Source organism: Camponotus floridanus, unplaced genomic scaffold (assembly GCF_003227725.1).
Source record: "Camponotus floridanus strain SB8 unplaced genomic scaffold, Cflo_v7.5 scaffold7, whole genome shotgun sequence".
Classification (NCBI taxonomy): Eukaryota; Metazoa; Arthropoda; class Insecta; order Hymenoptera; family Formicidae; genus Camponotus; species Camponotus floridanus.
The window spans coordinates 4,356,039-4,373,398 of record NW_020229838.1 but is presented as its reverse complement, the minus strand read 5'-3'; the positions used below and the strand labels follow the sequence as shown (position 1 = coordinate 4,373,398).

Genomic DNA, 17,360 nt, shown 5'->3' with positions numbered 1-17,360 from the left:
TGTAGCGCAGATGATAAAACACAAAAATATTTCTTGTATGACAAAATTTGGAATGTAATACTTTTATTTATTACAAATATAAGCTATATGTAATTATATGAATATGTAATTATATGAATAGTATTATATCTTTTTTTGTAGATTTCGAATTTTGCAACTAGTATGAGGAGTGCTGTAGCTTCAGCACTTATTATAAATGTTACTCGCATAAGTATATTGCTATGGAAAAAAGGCCATAAACATGTATTAAATGGTGAATAGAATCCGCTGCAAATATGCACGAGCTTGTTTTTTAATCACGGAAAATTAGTTGAAATTATTTAAATCAGGGCAGCAATAATTATTTACATTTCTAATTTTTTTTAAATGATATGTCTTGATTGTATATATTTTTCTGCTACAACTTATTTAAAACATTTTTTTAATAAAAGATGTAATTTACATATTAGTTTATTATTAAGTTATATAACTATATTTTTCTATTATAAGTTAAACATTTATGCAATTCTATTATAAGTTAAACATTTATGCAATTTTTACTTAAATATATACACAATAACAAAAAACATATGTAAAATAAAAATGACTACTATAAACTAAAAGTTACAGTATGATTTGCATACATAAGAGATGGGACATTATTTCTTATAATTTTACAATATGCCGATATGCGAAATCGATAATTATAATTTATCTTCATATATTTAATCATAAACATCAAGTATAAAAACAATCCAAGAAATAAATTTATAAGTAATTTACGTATTTTATATTCATATTCATATTAGTTGTAAATAAACACATGAACAATATTTATAACGTAACATTATTGAAATTTAATGTCAATTAAAGTTAAGTACAGTTAACACAGTAGATTGATAGACTTCAATCAACTTGAATCACTTCTTTGGACGCTCTCACTGTTGCTTAGTTGAGACAATTATTATTAAGTGGAACACGATTTATATTAGGTAGAAAGTCGTATGATATTTTTAGGATAATATATTCAATTCGGGATTACAACAATAGCGATAAGATAATATATTATTAATATGCAGGATATTCTAATTTTTTACGGATGTTAAACTCGTTTATAAAAACAATTTTAAAAAGAACTTTCACAGCGCGATATTTTATATGGTTTAAATAGTTTAGAAAAAGAAGAATTTTTCGCGCAAAAATTCTTTTTTTTTATATATTTTTGTTGTTCGTAATTATCTTTTAAGCGATAACTTCGCTAGCCGCACATTTATCGTACATTGCATCAAGGACTTGTGTAAACTTGAGATGACGTTCTTCAGGGGCAACAGTTGCACCGCGACTGCCCCATAGAAACTTTATATGAAACTCGGTGCGAAAGGCGTCCGACAATAACTCATCACTTCTGCAACCTTCCAAGGCGATTTCCGCGTTTCTGCGAAAAAGTGGCAGACTTTCGGCTAGCTTACGAGCTGCTTCGAGATGCGACCAGACAATCGACAGACCGCAATCGGGCGCAGAATTTTCCCATGATGAAAGAATTGCTGCCGCGAGTCCGGAAGGCGCCACAGTACCTATGAACAAACAAAAATAATACTGAGGAAAAAAAATGACAGTAATACGGAATAATACTTTAGTATAACGTAATATGATTAGTTAGATTAAAATATTGAAAAAATGAACTAGGGAAGAATACTCACGATAGAAGAGAAATTAAATGTATAAGGATAAATATATTCTTTGGAATCAATTATTTTATTTGCTTTATTTTGTCAAGATCTTTTTAGTAAAAATAATTATTTTTAATAAATATACCTAAAACATCTTCGGGACTCCGTTCTCCGAGTAATGCGATTGGTAGCAAATGTGGCAATGTTGTATTAGGTGCCTGCGGATTAGTACATTCGTTCATAGCCCGTAAAGTAGGCCTTAACTTTGCTTCGAAACTAAAAGCTTCATCTGTGTGTTTTTGTCTTAACAAATGCCATGTATTAGCCAATCTCTGAATTTGTGGTAAACACAAGCCGAGCATTACACCACAGAAACCATACAGATTGCCGAGCGCGGTTTTAGTATCGATCGCTACTTTGATCCATTTGCTAATGGTAGCCGCCCTTTCTGCAATATTAACAATTATTTCTTAAAATTTAATGCAAGAGAGATTAACTGTTCATAATTTATACTTTTCATAATTTATTTTGTATCAATACTAAGTTTTTTCTCTCTCTTTCCTCTCTCGCTCTCTCTTTTACTTCTACAACCAAAAATGTTATCAAAAATAAATAGAATAATTAGCACATTTCAAGGCTTACCTATGGCCGTAGCCCCAGCTAACACAGTGACCGCCACCAACAGTTTCAAACATTCCGATCTCTCTATCAAATCTATTCTAGCTTGTCTACCATGAGGAAGAGTCGCCAGCTCGATACCGCTTAATCCAGTTCTATTTCCGGATCCTGGTTCAAGTGCCACTTCGAGATCAATTTTCGTGAGATGGGAAGCAAGTACTCTTGGTGCAGAATCTAATAACATTCCTGAGACTCCCCTCAAAGCTATCGGATCCAGAGGTCTGTGTTCGCCAGCCGGTAAGAGCAGCGTGGTAAAGCCCTCGATATCGAGCATTGTAGTAATTTCTAAAGACGGCGCGGCTACCACTAACTGCTCCTCCGCAGATAATTCATATTCGCTGCCATTATTGTCATTAATGCCGTTGTTGCTATTGTTATAATGGCTGCGTATTACTACGCCCTTAATTGGCACTGAGGAGGAAGGATTGCTAGCACCACCAGAGTTGTTGGTCTCAAACTCGCTATCTCCCGATCCGTTTCCACTGTCGCTACCAGAGGCTTGATAACTTTGATGATGATGATGGTGATGATGGTGATGATGATGATGATGATAATGTTGATGGCTTGGCACATAGGGCACTCTGGGAGGCTTAGGTGGCGCCGTACCCAGAATGTTCTGCAGATTTAGATTCGATAATTGTTGTTGTTGCTGTTGCAATGCTGGATCAGAGATTACTCGGGTAATCTTTTGCCGACCCAAGGATAAGGAACACGAGGGCGGCTGACTCTGAATCGGCGGTATTCGTGGTAAAGTACTGGATTGAATAGGTAGCTGCTGACCTATTTGTTGATTATCCTCTCGAATGACGTGATGATCAGAACCATGATGTTGAGCGGTCAGAGAGTGACTGCGTTGCTGTTTCTTAGGCAAACGAGGTGGCGAACCAGTGGATAAAGAAGATGAAGAATTAGAACAATGTTGATTGTTCGTGGTTCCTGCAATGCACGTCAATGGAACCGATCTGGGCTTTGGATTAATGATACGAGCGCCACTGGCCTGACTAATTGGTCGGCCACTGCCGACATAGAAAGTTATCAAATCGGCAACTGTATCGAAGGCCTCATCTTCAAATTGATATTGCGCCCTCTCATAAACCGTGTCGGGCTGAATTACAACCTATTAGGAAAATAAAATAATGTGATCTTAAAGTATTTTAAGCGAATTTGTTTATTCTCTTGACAAATTATCAAACGTCACTATTATATTATATACTTTATAAAACTTATGTGAAGGAACTTCAAATCATCAAAGGATGAGAAATAAATATCAATCTATTTATCTGCAGGTTTTACATTAAAATGTGACTTGTCATTGCAATTGTAATAAATTATAAGTTAAAAAAATAAAATTTTTTTTTCCATTAATTAATATTTTGGTATGTTACAACTCACATATTTAATAGATAGATTGAATAACAAAATTTATTAGAAACTCTTATTTCAATTTGTGTATTAATAAATAATTTTTTAAATCTTTATCGGCAAAAATCCGTTTTTTTAACAAAAGATTGAATATTTAATTATATAATTACTTAAAAAAGAAATAACAGGTGAAATTTTAATTTATTTTATCAATTTATACTGTCAAAAGCAAAGACTTCTATTATATCTTCCATTATATCTATCTAGACCGCTAACATTGAAAAATAGTCACTTATAATTGGATAAAATATATAGATTGAGTTAATACAATAATTTTTATTTTGATATAGTTATATTTTAATTTATCGACAGTTATTAAAATGTATTTCAATTTCAATCGGCAATTATTTTAATATATATTAAGTATTGATTGATATTCTAAATTAATATTCTGCTCATGCAGTAATTATATTCTGTCCAATTGTGGCTACTCTTCAAGGATAACATTGCTGTTAGCGATCTAGTACAATATAATATATAGAATATCTGTGGTCGAATGTAATATGACGTGTGAAACTAAATTATTTTAATATAAGAAAAGGAACTACGCAAAAATTTATACATTTTTTTATTTGTAACATTATAATATAATTAACTAGAATGAGAAAAATTTTAAAGCTTTTTCGTTTCTCTAATTTTAATTAAGGGGTTATGCCTAGTCAAATGTAACAAAAAAACAATTATTACGTTTTTACATTTCCTTGAAGTATATCACATTGAAAATATTTCCTAAAAGTTTCAAGTTAATGGGATGCAAATTGAAGGAGTTATAAGTGTATATTTCATGAAGCGCCAAAATGTATAACTTAGTGTAAACACGACTATAAAACTTCAGCTCTGATGTTTTGAGGGCTATCAAGCCAATATATGAAGATTTAAATAAATTAAAATTATATGAACCCGAAATAAATGATTGTATAAATTTTAAAAATCTACAATTTATTTAAACGGGAGCTTGACACAAATTTTAAACGCGTTTTTCTCGAAATCATTTTTTCAAAGTCGATGAGCAAGATTTCGAAAACCGTTATATTGATTTGCTTGAAATTTTACGGGCTTCTTCTACACATGAAAACCTAATACATGAACGAAGGATTTCTTTAATGAATACTTTTTTTTATTTAATAAAAAATAAGCAATTTTTAAGACGAAAAAGAATATCTTAGCGTCAAACCAGTAGTGGCTATCATTTCGTCCCTAAACAATTTTTAATTAATTAGATTAATTCTTCGTTCATCTACTTTGTAGTAGACAATTTCATATATTTTAACTACAGCTTGTCGAATTTTTGATATCAGATGAATCAGCTTCGAATGGCACTGGTCACCGCGCAACGCTTTTTAAAAAACAATATTTGGAATGATTATAACTTTTATATTTTTTAATATTTTATTTTTAAAAAAATATAATATCCTTAATATTTGTAATTTTGAATTAAAATTTATTTGTAAAAAAAATTATCACACTTTTCAAAAACATTCTCAAACATACTTTTTTCAGCCTGCTGACTAGACCATAACCCCTTAATATGATCGCAATTTATCCTATTAATTAATCACATTTTACCCTATTAATGACAAAATGAAGGGGTTGGCTTTTCCAACGCACGGTCAGAACGTAGTTGCCAGGTTGAGAGGCGCAATCACGCACTAAAAAGTCCCCATCATCCGGCACTTCCACCTCTGCACCTCTTCGACCGCCGCGCAACGTACTGCCATGATACCAAGCATGCGATCGCAAATCTCGGGGATCGAGAAGTCGTAATTCTCTTTCTAAAAGCTTGCGAGTGGTTTCCTCAGGTGGTTCCTGAAATCAAATAAAAGAAAATTTTCTTTCATTAATATTTCTAGTTTTAAGCAGTTTACTTGAGACCTTTGAATTATTTAACACTTTTTAAAAAAATTTATATCCCCAATTAAATTGCTCTTAATAATAATTAAATTAAAATTTACGTATGTACTTAGTAGTATATTCCCGAAAAATGTCTATATATAATAAATTATAAATTTATATAATTATACATCGTATATGATGTATAAATAAAAATTAACTTATTTTTCTTCAAGCATACGCATGTATATCTATATTATAAAAGATCGATCAATCGTTTATACTCCTGAATATTTTAATTTTAAATTTAATTCTCTGTGTGGACATTTTTTATAAAAATCTATTGTTTTTAAAAAATTTATTGTATTTAATATTATCAATAAATGATAAATGACAAGAATTATTGCAGCAAATAATGCTTTGTGATATAAACAAAGATATGAATTTTTCAAGAAATGTGCAATTTCATAAGACAAAAATATGGCGGAAATATAAAAATAAAAGAAAAAATTAAATATTTTTTATAAAGATTAAAGAGAGAGAGAATAAAAATATTATAATAATATAAATATTCTGCACATGCGACAGACAAATTATTTTTATATTTTTATAACTGCAAATTATTTTCATTTTCGACAAAATTAACTTTCTAATTAAGGTTTATTAAGTATCTTATTCAATTTAATTACTACTACATATTTTCTAAATGTGTTGAATTTGTTTCAACTTTTATTTTATATAAATAATAAATCATTATCTTGAATTCAATGAATTAATAATATCATGTCTACATCTTCTTATATCTTTAATTAATTAGTCGGGATGATAGAAGAAGCAGTGATATGTTACGCGAACATTCTAAGAAAGACAATTGTATTAATCAAGGCAGGAAGAAGACGGGACTTTGCAGTCAAGCGAAGATTGGCTTAACAAAAACAGCCTTCAGCTCTTCGTATGGTCGTGGATAGTTTGTTACTCGCGTCATCGATATATCGCATCCACCAGCTTAGTTGTCACACAACCTATCATTGCTTGCTTGTGCTTGTTTATTGTTTTTTTTGTATCACGCTACAAAAAATATTGTCACTTCAATAATTGAAATTTATGATTATATGTTTACACGAAAATATATAAGAGACTCTTTATCATATATATATATATATATATATATATATATATATACACACACACAAGGTGTCCCAAAAGTCCCGAACCGGTCGAATATTTCTTAAACTATGCACTTTAGAAAGAAATGTTTCAGACAAAAGTTGTATGGCTTGAAGGGGGCCATCAGATAGTGGCAATTATTTGACATGGGAAAGTCATTTGAAAGTAAGACATAGTTGTTTTAAAAAAAATATGTAATTGTTAATTGCAAATTACATATTTTTTTTCTTAAAAACAACTGTTTTTTCTTTACATCAATTGATTCCTCTCATTATTTTGTACATAAAATTATTAAGGTAAGATAATCGAAAAATGAATATTTCACAAGATATTTTACGGTTTATGTAAAATATCTTGTGAAATTAAGAAACGATTTCAAGCCTCATAACTTGAAAAGTACTCAATGAAGAAATACTTTATTATAGTGTTTTGGAAAGCTCTCGAGATAAGCTATACGAATATGTAATAAAAAATAGGGAGTTCCATTTAAGAAATTGACGTTGATCTTCACATGACTTTCGAATGACTCTCTCATGTCAAATCATTGCCACTATCTGATGGCCTCCTTCAAGCCATACAACTTTTTTCTGAAACATTTCTTTCTAAAGTGCATAGTTTATGAAATATTCGACCGGTCCGGGATTTTTGGGACACCCTATATATATATACACAGGATATCCCAAAGATATATATATATATATATATATATATATATATATATTATTTTTTTATATATATATATATTTTTTTTTTAATTTTTTAATATTAATATTTTTAAAATTCATAATTTAAAAATAATTTTGATACATGAGAATTGAAAAAACTAAAATTGTAACGAGTAATTAATATTGATAATTGCGTTAAAAATTATTCCAAAAATTCTTAGAACATTTATACATAAAATTATACATTTATTTATAATTAAACATTTATAAAAAATATGTCAGCCTATGCTAAAATGCGTATAATTAATTAAATTAATTAAGTAACATATAACTAAGTTTTATATAAGTATTCAAGATTATTATATAAAAATTACAATCTTGCCAAATAAATTAATCTAATTAATCTAATCCTTTTTTAAATTTAATTTTTAGACTCTCAATAAATAATATCATTTTGGTCAAATAACCATAAAAATTTATAATAAAAAAATTTTGTATAATCAAAGACTCACCATCTGCAGAGACAAATTATTGTTACTCTCGGATACTTTTGTTGATGGCAATTCACTTTGAGAACATATGTGGCGGTTCTGTTTCGCGTCGCTGTCTTCCTCTGGTGTCCTGCGATCAGAATGAAACTTTTAACCCATCACACATTTCTCAAAAATTGTTTTCGATCTTTGACAAGATTCTTTCTTGTAAATTGCGATGTCTTTCAAAAAGAGAACTCTGTGCTGCTCTTCGAACTGGCAGATAGAATTTGTCTGTACTCTCGATTCTTAGAGCACGCGCACGCACCCCACTGACCAGCGCAAGCTTACACAAATCGAGCCGCAGGTCCGTATTTTCGCAAGGTATCACAAGGGTACCTCTGTATGGTATTAATAGATTATGAAAAACTCGCGAAGAAAAATGAGGCAAAGCAAAGGAAATTAATTACATGTCAAAAAAACATTTTCTTCCTTGTTCACCTGCCTTGCTTCTTTGCTTATCTGTCATTTATAACATGTACTTGAAAATTCGATACAACTTGTCTTGCGTGACACATCACAAAAGCATGGAGCAACTGTCATGGATAATGAAATATGTATAGAATATAACGATTGTACATCAAAATGGGAATAATTCATACAACTGTTTACAGTTGCTATCGTTTATAATTCGTATTTACAAATAAATAGTTTGTTCTCCACTTAATGTATTAAGTTAACATATTAATATAATTTTACATTATATTTACATTATATTTAACATAATTTTACATTATATTTAATTCATGTATAAAAATAAATATAAAATAAATTAATGCATCGTTCATTACGCACGCAACAATAATTATTACCATTTCTATGTATCTTTGAACCCTTGATTATACGTCACTGCAATGTTATCGCCTTCGTTGTTTTCACCCACTCTGGTTCTACTTACTCCTTTTCCCCATCAAAACGAGTTGATTTTGATAGATAACGGATATCGAAATACGTACACATCGAGATTAGATGCTTCTCATGCTGTATATTGCATCGGAAGGTGCAAGGCAAAATTAAGTAAAAAGTATAATTTTCTTTTAATGCTTTTGAATGGGTTATTCCATCAATATGAGGGTTATTGATCTTCTCGGATAAGGAGCTCCGTAAAGGGAGAGGAGAGGATGCGACCAAAGTGCGCTTGCGTCATTCGAAAACGTTCGATAAACAGCATCGAGGTACATCTATAGTCAATGTTACACTTGCTAACATTAAAAAAATAATTTCAAAGAATAATTTTTTATTTATTTCAAATTTTCATTAATATCCTAATTAAAGCTTATTTCTCTCTCTCTCTCTCTCTCTCTCTCTCTCTCTCTCTCTCTCTCTCTCTCTCCCCCCCCCCTCCTTCCTGCAATAGCATGAATAGAAAAAGAGAGGGAAAAAGAAAGACAGAGAAACTATAATGTAAATCTGCATATATTATATTTCATTTTAGCAATATATATATATATATATATATATATATATATATATAATATATATAGAGAGAGATATGTGTATAAATAAAATAAAAGAGTAAATTACGACATACAATATATACCAGCTTTAAATAAAGATAAATCAGATCAGAGTAAATAAAATTGTAAGAGAACAATAATTAATAAAATATTTAACTAATTCATCTTTTATCTAAATACACTCAAACCGAATTATCTTTATCTTGATCTGAGACATCTTGACATGAGTATATGATTTATCTAATCTGTATCTATATTATTTTAAATTGTCTAAGCGCAACACTGGCTATAATTATATACAGACATATGATATGTATTCTATGCTACAAAAATTTTGAAATTTGTTGCAAAATTGTTCAGTTTTCAAATCAATATAATATTATCTTTTACTTGATATTTTTGCTCTTGCAGATATTTGAAAAGACTGTCGATATTTTTATAACTTATAGATACCTTGAATTATTGCTAGAGAGAGTGTTAGATGATGGCAACGTCACAATCAAACTTGGTTCTTTTTGAATGATCACTTCCGGTTGTAGATGTATCGTATGTCTCTTTTGCCGAAGATCTTTACATGAGTCCAATGAAGCAAGATCGTTTCGTTTGCGTCGTCGGCTGGTGTTTTGCAGTGTATTCATAGATGGAAATCGAAAACTCCATGCTATGCCTGAATATGTTACAGAAAAATTTATATGAAGCTTGTCACATTTTTTTTGACCGAATTGTGATAGATTAATGTATGCATGCAATGTAAATGTAAGCAAATCAATAAAACTTAAAATTATAAAAAGTCTATTACCAAATGATAATAGACTTTTTAATTTGATATTAAAATAGCATTGATAATTATGTGCTAAATTGGTGCTAAATAATATAACCTTAAATAAAAACTTATAACCTTAAATAAAAACTTATTAAAAATTATTAAAAATTTTGCGCAAATTCAGAACGAGGTGCATATTTTATTGCATAATATATCTTCTTATTGAATATTTTTCGCTTATTTAATAATATTATTATACTACTTTTAAGATTCTCATTTTAAGATTTCTAGTGTTCTGATTTTATCATTATGCGATTTTACATTATATAATTATATAAATTACGTGACAGATATGTTCATGCATATTATAAATATTTTATTTAATACAATGTATATAACAAATAAGTGAATTTGATCTCTCACATTTGTGTCATTTTTTAAATTTTATTAATTCTATTCTCACAGTGCGTATTACATTTACATTGTACAATTTTGCACGACAATAAGCAATAATAAACGTGACTATTATAACTTTATTGAATTTGTTTTTGAAAGGAAGAGAGAGAGAGAGAGAGAGAAAGTGAGACGGGGAGGGGGAGAGAGAGAGAAGAGAGAAGGAAGAGAGATCACATATAATATTTAGAACATTAAATTTTTAAATAAATATTAAATAAATAGTATAATCAATTGGCTTACTCTATTTGCAATAGATTAAATACGATGATTTTCACACCTTCGTGATTATATTTATACATGCCTATATAAAGCGCATACTTGGATCGAATTTAGTTTCATTGTATCATGGACATGGAACCATGGAACCCCCTAACCTTTCAATAACATGTTCACGTTTAAAAAGGCGAAGTAATGAAATACAGGTGCGTAGAATTCTTTCCTCTCTTTTTACTCATTTTATCCATTTTATTCGCTACCTCTTTTTCTCACATTATTTTTTTTACATTTATTGCGTATTACATGTATCTGTATATTGCTTTTTTATGAATCGCTTCATCTATCCATGAATGAACATAATCTAGCGACATTGATAGCATTGTTTTTACGAAATATATATATATATATATATATATATATATATATAATATATACACATATATACATATGTCATAAAAAGATATATACATGATATATATATGTATATATATATATATATATATATCATATCATATATATCATATATATATATATATATATATATATATATATATATATCATGGTATATACATATATTATAAAAAAATTAGGTCAAAAATTATTTAATTGTAAAATCACAATTATTTTAACTTTGTAAGATGAGATTAAAGAGATTAGAGTTTACTATTTTTGAGTTTTGTGAAAGCAAAATTGCATTAAAATCGTATCCTTATTTTTTAATTGATGTAGCTTCCTTTTAAAGTAGCTTATAAAGTAGCTTATTAATGTAGCTTCCTTTCAAAAATGATAAACTCTAATCTCTAATCTCTTTAATCTCATCTTACAAAGTTAAAATAATTGTGATTTTAAAATTAAATAATTTTTTACCTAATTTTTTTATGATATGCTAGGATATTTGACTTAAAATGTTTATTGCATTTAACACCGCAATATAAATTTAAAAAATAAATATAAAATATATTTTTTGAAGCTATATTCTTCAGTAATTTTTTTATAATAATTTTTATAATAATTTTTATAAAACCGTAAATTTCATATTGATTTTAACGCTGATTCATATCATATCAATTGTACGTATATATCAATTCAACATATTTGATACACAAGTGACATACTTGATTATTTGGATTATACATGCATCGTTGCGTATGGAATTTACGTAACGTTTTACGTTACAATTTATGTTTTACGAATGCCGTTCTCTCGGTCTCTCTCGACTATTGTACGGTTGCACAAATAGAAGAGATGAGGATAGAGAGGTGGGGATGGAGATTAAGCAGAGTGCACACACGTGTCTTCACAACCCGATCCGCACGCATACATCATCGCCGATAAATGCGACGTGCACGACATTGTGCCTTTCCCTCGTCAATGATATACCGTCAGAAACTCGACACTACATGCAAACTTGACGCAGTAACCAATTGCAATTTTATATTTACTATTAATTTATCAATATTTTTTACGTGAAATGCTTGCATAATATTGATAAAAGTGCAAACAGATGCCTTTCTTATCTATTTTATTACAAATACGCACCTCGTTCAATCAAAACTTTCTACACAGGATGTCACAGGCGTATCGCCTATCGGTATTTTCTATCAAGAGAAAAGACCGCAGTGAATTCGAGACAACCATATATGTGAATAATAAAAATGAAAAAAACGTGGCATTATATTGAACATGTAGGAAAATGCGCACTGACTCTGACTTCTCCGCGATTTCAGTTTGCTGGCGGTTTTGCCCATTTTCCCGCCAACCGTTGCATGCCAGCAGTTTCCTAATTACGTCGCAAGAATTTCCACAAACAAATTGAATCGAAAATTCACTGAAGCAAACGAAATGGCCACAGCTTGAACGCACTGACACGGCACGGCTGTAACACCGTGCGACGCGGTCTATCCACAGCATAATGCGATACCGAACTGACTGATGTGAGCGTAACACACTAGAAGAAGGAACCAGACAGACCGACAGACAGACAGACCGACCAACCGACCGACCGACCGACCGTCCGACCAATCGACCGACCGACTGACCGACCGGTACACAAATGGCGCTCACAGCGTGAGAAAAGTTGCATGGTGCGGGAAATCTAACAGAATGAGAGGGAAAAAGAAAAAGAGAAATGGAAAGTCTAAATGAATTATGAAAGAATGAGAGAGAGAGAGAGATATGATATATATATAGGGCGTCTGAGACCACCAGTACACTCCTTTTCTTTCAAAAACTAAGCATTTTTTAGAAAAACGATTTAGACAAGAATTGTATGGTTTTGAGGGGAACATAAGATGATGTCATTGGTTACACACTCAATAGTCGTTTGAAGGTCACGTAAAGGTCAGTTTCAATTTCTTAAATGGGAATCTCTACTTTTCATTGTTTGTTGTGTAACTGCTTATTGCATATTATTGCATATTAAAAAATATTTCTGTGTATATATATATATATATATATATATATATATATATTTATTTATTTACAAATGTGCAAAAAATATTTCTGTGTACATATATATATACAGGGTGGGCCATTTTAAGTGATCCACTCAAATATTTCGGAAAATAATGAAAAATCAAAAAAATGTTTCAGATAAAAGTTGTATGGCTTGAAGGGGGCCATCAGATAGTGGCAATGATTTGACCTTGGAGAGTCATTTGAAGATGACGTAAAGGTAACCTTCAATTTCTTAAATGGAACTCCCTATTTTTTATTACATATTCGTGTAGCTTATCTCGAGAGCTTTCCAAAACACTATAATAAAGTATTTCTTCATTGAGTACTTTTCGAGTTATGAGGCTTGAAATCATTTCTTAATTTTGTATAGACCGTAAAATATCTAGTAAAATATTCATTTTTCGATTATCTTGCTTTAATACTTTTATGTACAAAATAATGAGAGGAATCAATTGGTGTAAAGAAAACACATAGTTATTTTTAAGAAAAAATATGTAATTTGCAATTAACAATTACATATTTTTTCTTTGAAACAACTATGTGTTTTTTTTACACCAATTGATTTCTCTCATTATTTTGTACATAAAAGTATTAAAGCAAGATAATCGAAAAATGAATATTTCACAAGATATTTTACGGTTTATGTAAAATATCTTGTGAAATTAAGAAACGATTTCAAGCCTCATAACTTGAAAAGTACTCAATGAAGAAATACTTTATTATAGTGTTTTGGAAAGCTCTCGAGATAAGCTACACGAATATGTAATAAAAAATAGGGAGTTCCATTTAAGAAATTGAAGGTTACCTTTACGTCATCTTCAAATGACTCTCCAAGGTCAAATCATTGTCACTATCTGATGGCCCCCTTCAAGCCATACAACTTTTATCTGAAACATTTTTTTGATTTTTCATTATTTTCCGAAATATTTGAGTGGATCACTTAAAATGGCCCACCCTGTATATATATATGTACACAGAAATGTTTTTTGCACATTTGTAAATAAATAAATTATACGTGTGTGTATATATATATGTATATATAAATTTATACGTATGCATGTATATATATATATATATATATATATATATATATATATATTGTATATACACGTATAAATTTTGTCATATGTTATTCACTTTCTTTGTCATCATATATATATATATATATATATATATATATATATACACAGAAATATTTTTTGCACATTTGTAAATAAATATTTAAAATAGAACACTAGGGTCGAATCGTCTTGATCTTGATATATATATATATATATATATATATATATATATATGTTGTCAAGGTCTTGAATGATCTTCAAAAGGTTTTAATAATCGCTCATTGTTTATTAAAAAATTATAAACAAGAAAAGTTTTATAAATTATACATAATTTTCAAACATCACGTACAATAATAGACCTATTGCACAGAGAAAGCGCACTAAAAGCACAGAACAGTGTGAGATGGACCTCCCCGCTTCACGTGAAAAATTGCAAATCTATATGGTATCGTATAATATAATAAAATCGTATGATAATAAAATGAGTCTTTAATGTTCTACACGAAGTGAGATTTATTCCACACCATTTCTGTTATCAGTGCTAAATCAGGTGTATTATTATACGGTTCCACATGGATTTACAATTTTCTACGCGAAGCAAGATCCATTCCACACCAATCCTGCAGTTAGTGTGAAACAAAATCTATTGCATATAAACAACTGAATCTTATAAAAATATGTTATATATTCCATTAAATGTACACGTTGTCTAAAAATTAAATATTATATATAATCGTGAGTCTTTCTGCTTATAACATTCTAATAAACAACAAGTGACAAGAATAAAACCATTTGAAGATAATTCAGAGTCATGCTTAAAGAAACATTTTTAATATTTTAAAATTATTTTAAAACGCAATAGAGGCTTTCTTGAGAAAAAAGCTTTCGCATGTGTACTTACATGATTGAATTACATTAGATATTTATGTTGATTTTATATTTGAGACTTAAAAAATTGTAATTAAGATATAAATGTATTTGGGGAATTGTGTGTGGACTATATGAAATATCTTACGATAATATAATCAAACTGCAACTATACAATATAAATATCTCTCTTTTGCTGTGAAATACAGAAAAATTATTTTTATAAAAACGATATAGGCAGGTACACATACTGTATTATATTTTGTATTATAATTTTTCGATTACTATCTTTCTTATTACTTTGCCCATCATGAATTTACATTACTATAACATTGTGGCATTTATGGGCTTGATCTAGAATACTTTCATGTGTTTCATGAGTTTCGATTTTCTCTAAAATACTTCACAGAAATAATTACTATTTATAGAATTGCTAGTTATTTAATTATTCTCTCTTGATAATAAATTTTTGCGCTCTTTAATACTTACATTTCTTTAAAAAGAATCTGACTAATTCATATTATATAACATATATTATAACAAAGCATATATAAAAAGTGTATAGGGTGTTTCTGGACATTTGCGACAAACTTAAAGGGGTGATAGATCTCGATAAATGGAACAATTTTTGTTAAGCAATCCGTGTCCGGCGATGCCTCCTTAAGACGCCAAGCTATAATGAATGCTGTTTGATTTCTACATGGTTAGATTAAAATTTTAAAAATCATACGTTTTTTAAATTATATTTTGTTTATTTTATTACAATAAATGTTCAAAATGGCGACCTGCAACCTTAATACAAACATTGCATCTACGGCGCATTGACTGACGCAACCTCTGAAAAATTCCAGGATTATTGTGAATTGTTTCGCATGCGTTCATAATCTTGTAAATGAGCTCATTTCAAATATTAACAGGGGTTATATACACTAAACTTTCGTAAACTGCGTAAATGTTCATCGTACTCTGGCGTCTTAAGGAGACATCGCCGGACATGGGTTGCTTAACAAAAATTGTTCCATTTATCGAAATCTATCACCCCTTTAAGTTTGTCGCAAATGTCCGGAAACACCCTGTATATTATAACAAAGCAATATAATTATTTTCTTTCGATTCTAGCGTAAACAATGTAAGAAACACTCTGCGTCAATATCTATTGATGTTAAATTTTCATTTTTAAATATTCACATAGCATAGTATAGCCAAATGTATTAATAACGTATCTCTACATTTAACATAAAAAATTTCTGTATCATATATCTTAAAAAGAAGAATATCTCTTTTTGTAATTATGTAATTTTAACTGCTTACAAAAAACAAAAAGATCGACAATCCACGTATAATAAAATATCTTTGTAAATATTTTATATTGAAATGCTTTCCTATATACACATTGAAATTTTGATGTGTAAGAAAATAATGCGTAATATACCAAAATTTTCTTTAATAAAAATATATACACACATTCCCACACTCGCATCCAAATATTCTCTCTCTCTCCCTCCCTCCCTCTCTCTCTCTCTCTCTCTCTCTCTCTCTCCCCCCCCCCTCTGTCACACACACATACAAAGTTTAAAAAATAAACGAAGAATGTTCAAATCTGGACAAATAACTCTATATTGGAAATTATAGCATTGAGAAATAGGCCAACTATGATAAAATGTATGTTTCGACTTTTGGGTATAGCGAATATACTTAATACCGTATAAAATAATTTATAGAGCCATTAATGTTTTTGTTATAAATGTGAAGCATAACTTAACAAAAACACAAATTCTCGAAAATACATGTACATTTTAAGCATATAATCCAGCTTAAAGCAATTTCAATACAAGATAATCTTTATAATTAAAATTTTGATATCATATATATATATATATATATATATATATATATATATATATATATGTACGCACGCATACACGTACGCGCGTGCGTATACATAGATGTGTATATATATATGTGTGTGTGTGTGTGTGTGTGTGTGTGTGTGTGTGTGTGTGTGTGTGTTCGTGTGTGTGTTCGTGTGTTCGTTTCTATCTAATACGTGCTAATACATTGGCCAATGATAAAGCTGGCGTATTACACGCATATGCGGACTATGAGTACGTAGGCTATTTTAAATTACATTTTTCGTATTCT

General features: G+C 29.6%; 1 protein-coding gene across 2 annotated transcripts; it reads right to left on the bottom strand.

Annotated features, from left to right (window-relative positions):
* Positions 1-1,081: 1,081 nt before the first annotated feature.
* LOC105251668 (breast cancer anti-estrogen resistance protein 3) lies at positions 1,082-12,873 on the bottom strand. 2 transcript variants are annotated; one of them, XM_011258620.3, is made up of 7 exons: positions 12,539-12,873; positions 9,852-10,065; positions 7,924-8,032; positions 5,316-5,555; positions 2,292-3,444; positions 1,795-2,097; positions 1,083-1,553 (listed from the first exon to the last, which is right to left on the bottom strand). In XM_011258620.3, exons 1-7 carry the CDS (start codon positions 12,579-12,581, stop codon positions 1,222-1,224), a joined length of 2,394 nt encoding a protein of 797 aa, XP_011256922.1. In that variant the 5' UTR covers positions 12,582-12,873; the 3' UTR covers positions 1,083-1,221. The 2 variants fall into 2 exon arrangements, with proteins under 2 accessions (XP_011256924.1, XP_011256922.1); XM_011258622.3 differs by lacking the exons at positions 9,852-10,065; positions 12,539-12,873 and adding an exon at positions 8,898-9,176 and having other exon boundaries at positions 1,082-1,553.
* Between the last annotated feature and the right edge of the window lie 4,487 nt (positions 12,874-17,360).